At 34.5% G+C, this 1636-nt stretch overlaps 1 protein-coding gene across 2 annotated transcripts in view; it reads right to left on the reverse strand.

Moving 5' to 3' along the window:
• Positions 1 to 973: 973 nt before the first annotated feature.
• BPNT1 (3'(2'), 5'-bisphosphate nucleotidase 1) overlaps positions 974 to 1636 on the reverse strand; it is a 12938-nt gene continuing 12275 nt past the window's right edge. For both annotated transcript variants that reach the window (XM_006869700.1, XM_006869699.1), the window contains one exon: positions 974 to 1125. In XM_006869700.1, the coding sequence (XP_006869762.1) occupies positions 977 to 1125 (149 nt within the window). In that variant the 3' untranslated portion in view covers positions 974 to 976. The remainder of the gene's footprint in view (positions 1126 to 1636) is intronic.

Consider the following 1636-nt stretch of genomic DNA (forward strand, 5'->3'; position numbering starts at 1 on the left):
TCCTTCAGTATCATTGGCTCTTGATCATATGCTACCTCTTAAAACAGTTGAAGATTAACCGTTTTCTTTTGGTACAGTGACTCTGTGTATTCCTTCCATCTTCTCTTGATGCTTTCTGAATCATTCAATAATTTGCCTAGAGAATCTTTCAATAATCAAAGTGGAAGCTTAAATTTTTTCTTCAGTTCCCTCAGTGTTTTATAAGCCAGCTCATGTGTACCTTGTCAATTATAAGGTGGGCTCCTTAAGCAATCCAGGTAAAGGTTAACTACAGGGTGAGGCATCCCAGCCAATCCCTCAGGTGGACTGTAAACTAGCCAATATGGATCACTAGAAAGACACTTACTCAAAAAACAAACTGACCAGTCCTTTGGCAGACTGTGGCCCAACCACAGACACCATAAAACTACATGAAGCACCCCCAACAGAGAATTTCTAAATTTTTAATACTTAAAGAAAAAAAGTTAGTGAATAACACAAAGAGCTAGAATCAAATAATTTATTATAAAGGAACTTTTGCCATGTTTCTGTTTTATCAGCATACATAATGACATTTTTGTGTTTATATAACTGAAACAGAAAAACTTAAAAAATTACTGTGAAAAACAAGAACAGGATCAGGTAACAACTTGTGATTTTGTGCCCGAAATAAATCTGGTTTGCATGATAGGAATGTTGATTAAACAACTGACCTGGACAGTCAATTAGAACTCAATCCTTAATTTTTTTAATTAAAGGAAGAAGAGAAATAAAACATACTGACTTTATAAACTCTCTAAATCCCAAAATTGGTCTGGTTGATTATATAATCAAGATAAATTCTTTAATTCTATTTTCTGCTCCTAAGTAACTAGATATATTTGCTGATCACCAATGAGCAAAGAAAAAGTGAAGCTCTAATTCCACTGAGTTCACTTAAAACTGTATTAATGTGAGAACCAAATCCTTCCACACACTACATAAATGCGATTGCCCTTTAAGGAACAAGTGCCTTTTTAACAGACTCTGGAACTCGACTTGCATAATAGTCATAATTCCTCAGGGTGGCCAGGACTCCTGCTGAGTTCATATGCTTCACTTCTTTATTGTAATGAAGGTCATTTCCATGGATATCTGTTAACTTGCCTACATAAAAACAAACAACATTAACACAATGCTACTATCGGACTAGATCACTGTTTTAAGAACAGCCAGTGAATTTTTACAAAAAAGGGGAGAACATGAGTGACTATGAAGACTGTTGTTGTTATTAAGTGCTGTTGAGCCGCTATACATAGTTACCCTGCATAGTTTCCAAAAAGCAGCTAGTGGGTCTGAACCACTACCTTGTAGTTCAAACCAACCTTGCGGTCAAGCGCTTATCCTGAAGACTAAAAAGTTATAATGCACTTGGAATTTAACTAAAAGCCATGTTTTAACTAAGTGAAAAGATAAATGATTTTTATTTTCCTTTGATTAAAATTAGTTTCATTTATCATTTTTAATCTATGTTTTGTTATCAGTTCATTTTAAATTGGAACATAATTGGCAGAACTAGCTAAACACTGGCATAAAATCAGAAAATGTGCTTGCTCTCCTCCTGAGGTGATAAGTTTCCCAGTTGGTTATACTTTATCACCATTACTCCCATTTAAAA

This window comes from Chrysochloris asiatica, unplaced genomic scaffold, assembly GCF_000296735.1.
Source record: "Chrysochloris asiatica unplaced genomic scaffold, ChrAsi1.0 scaffold00133, whole genome shotgun sequence".
Lineage (NCBI taxonomy): Eukaryota > Metazoa > Chordata > Mammalia > Afrosoricida > Chrysochloridae > Chrysochloris > Chrysochloris asiatica.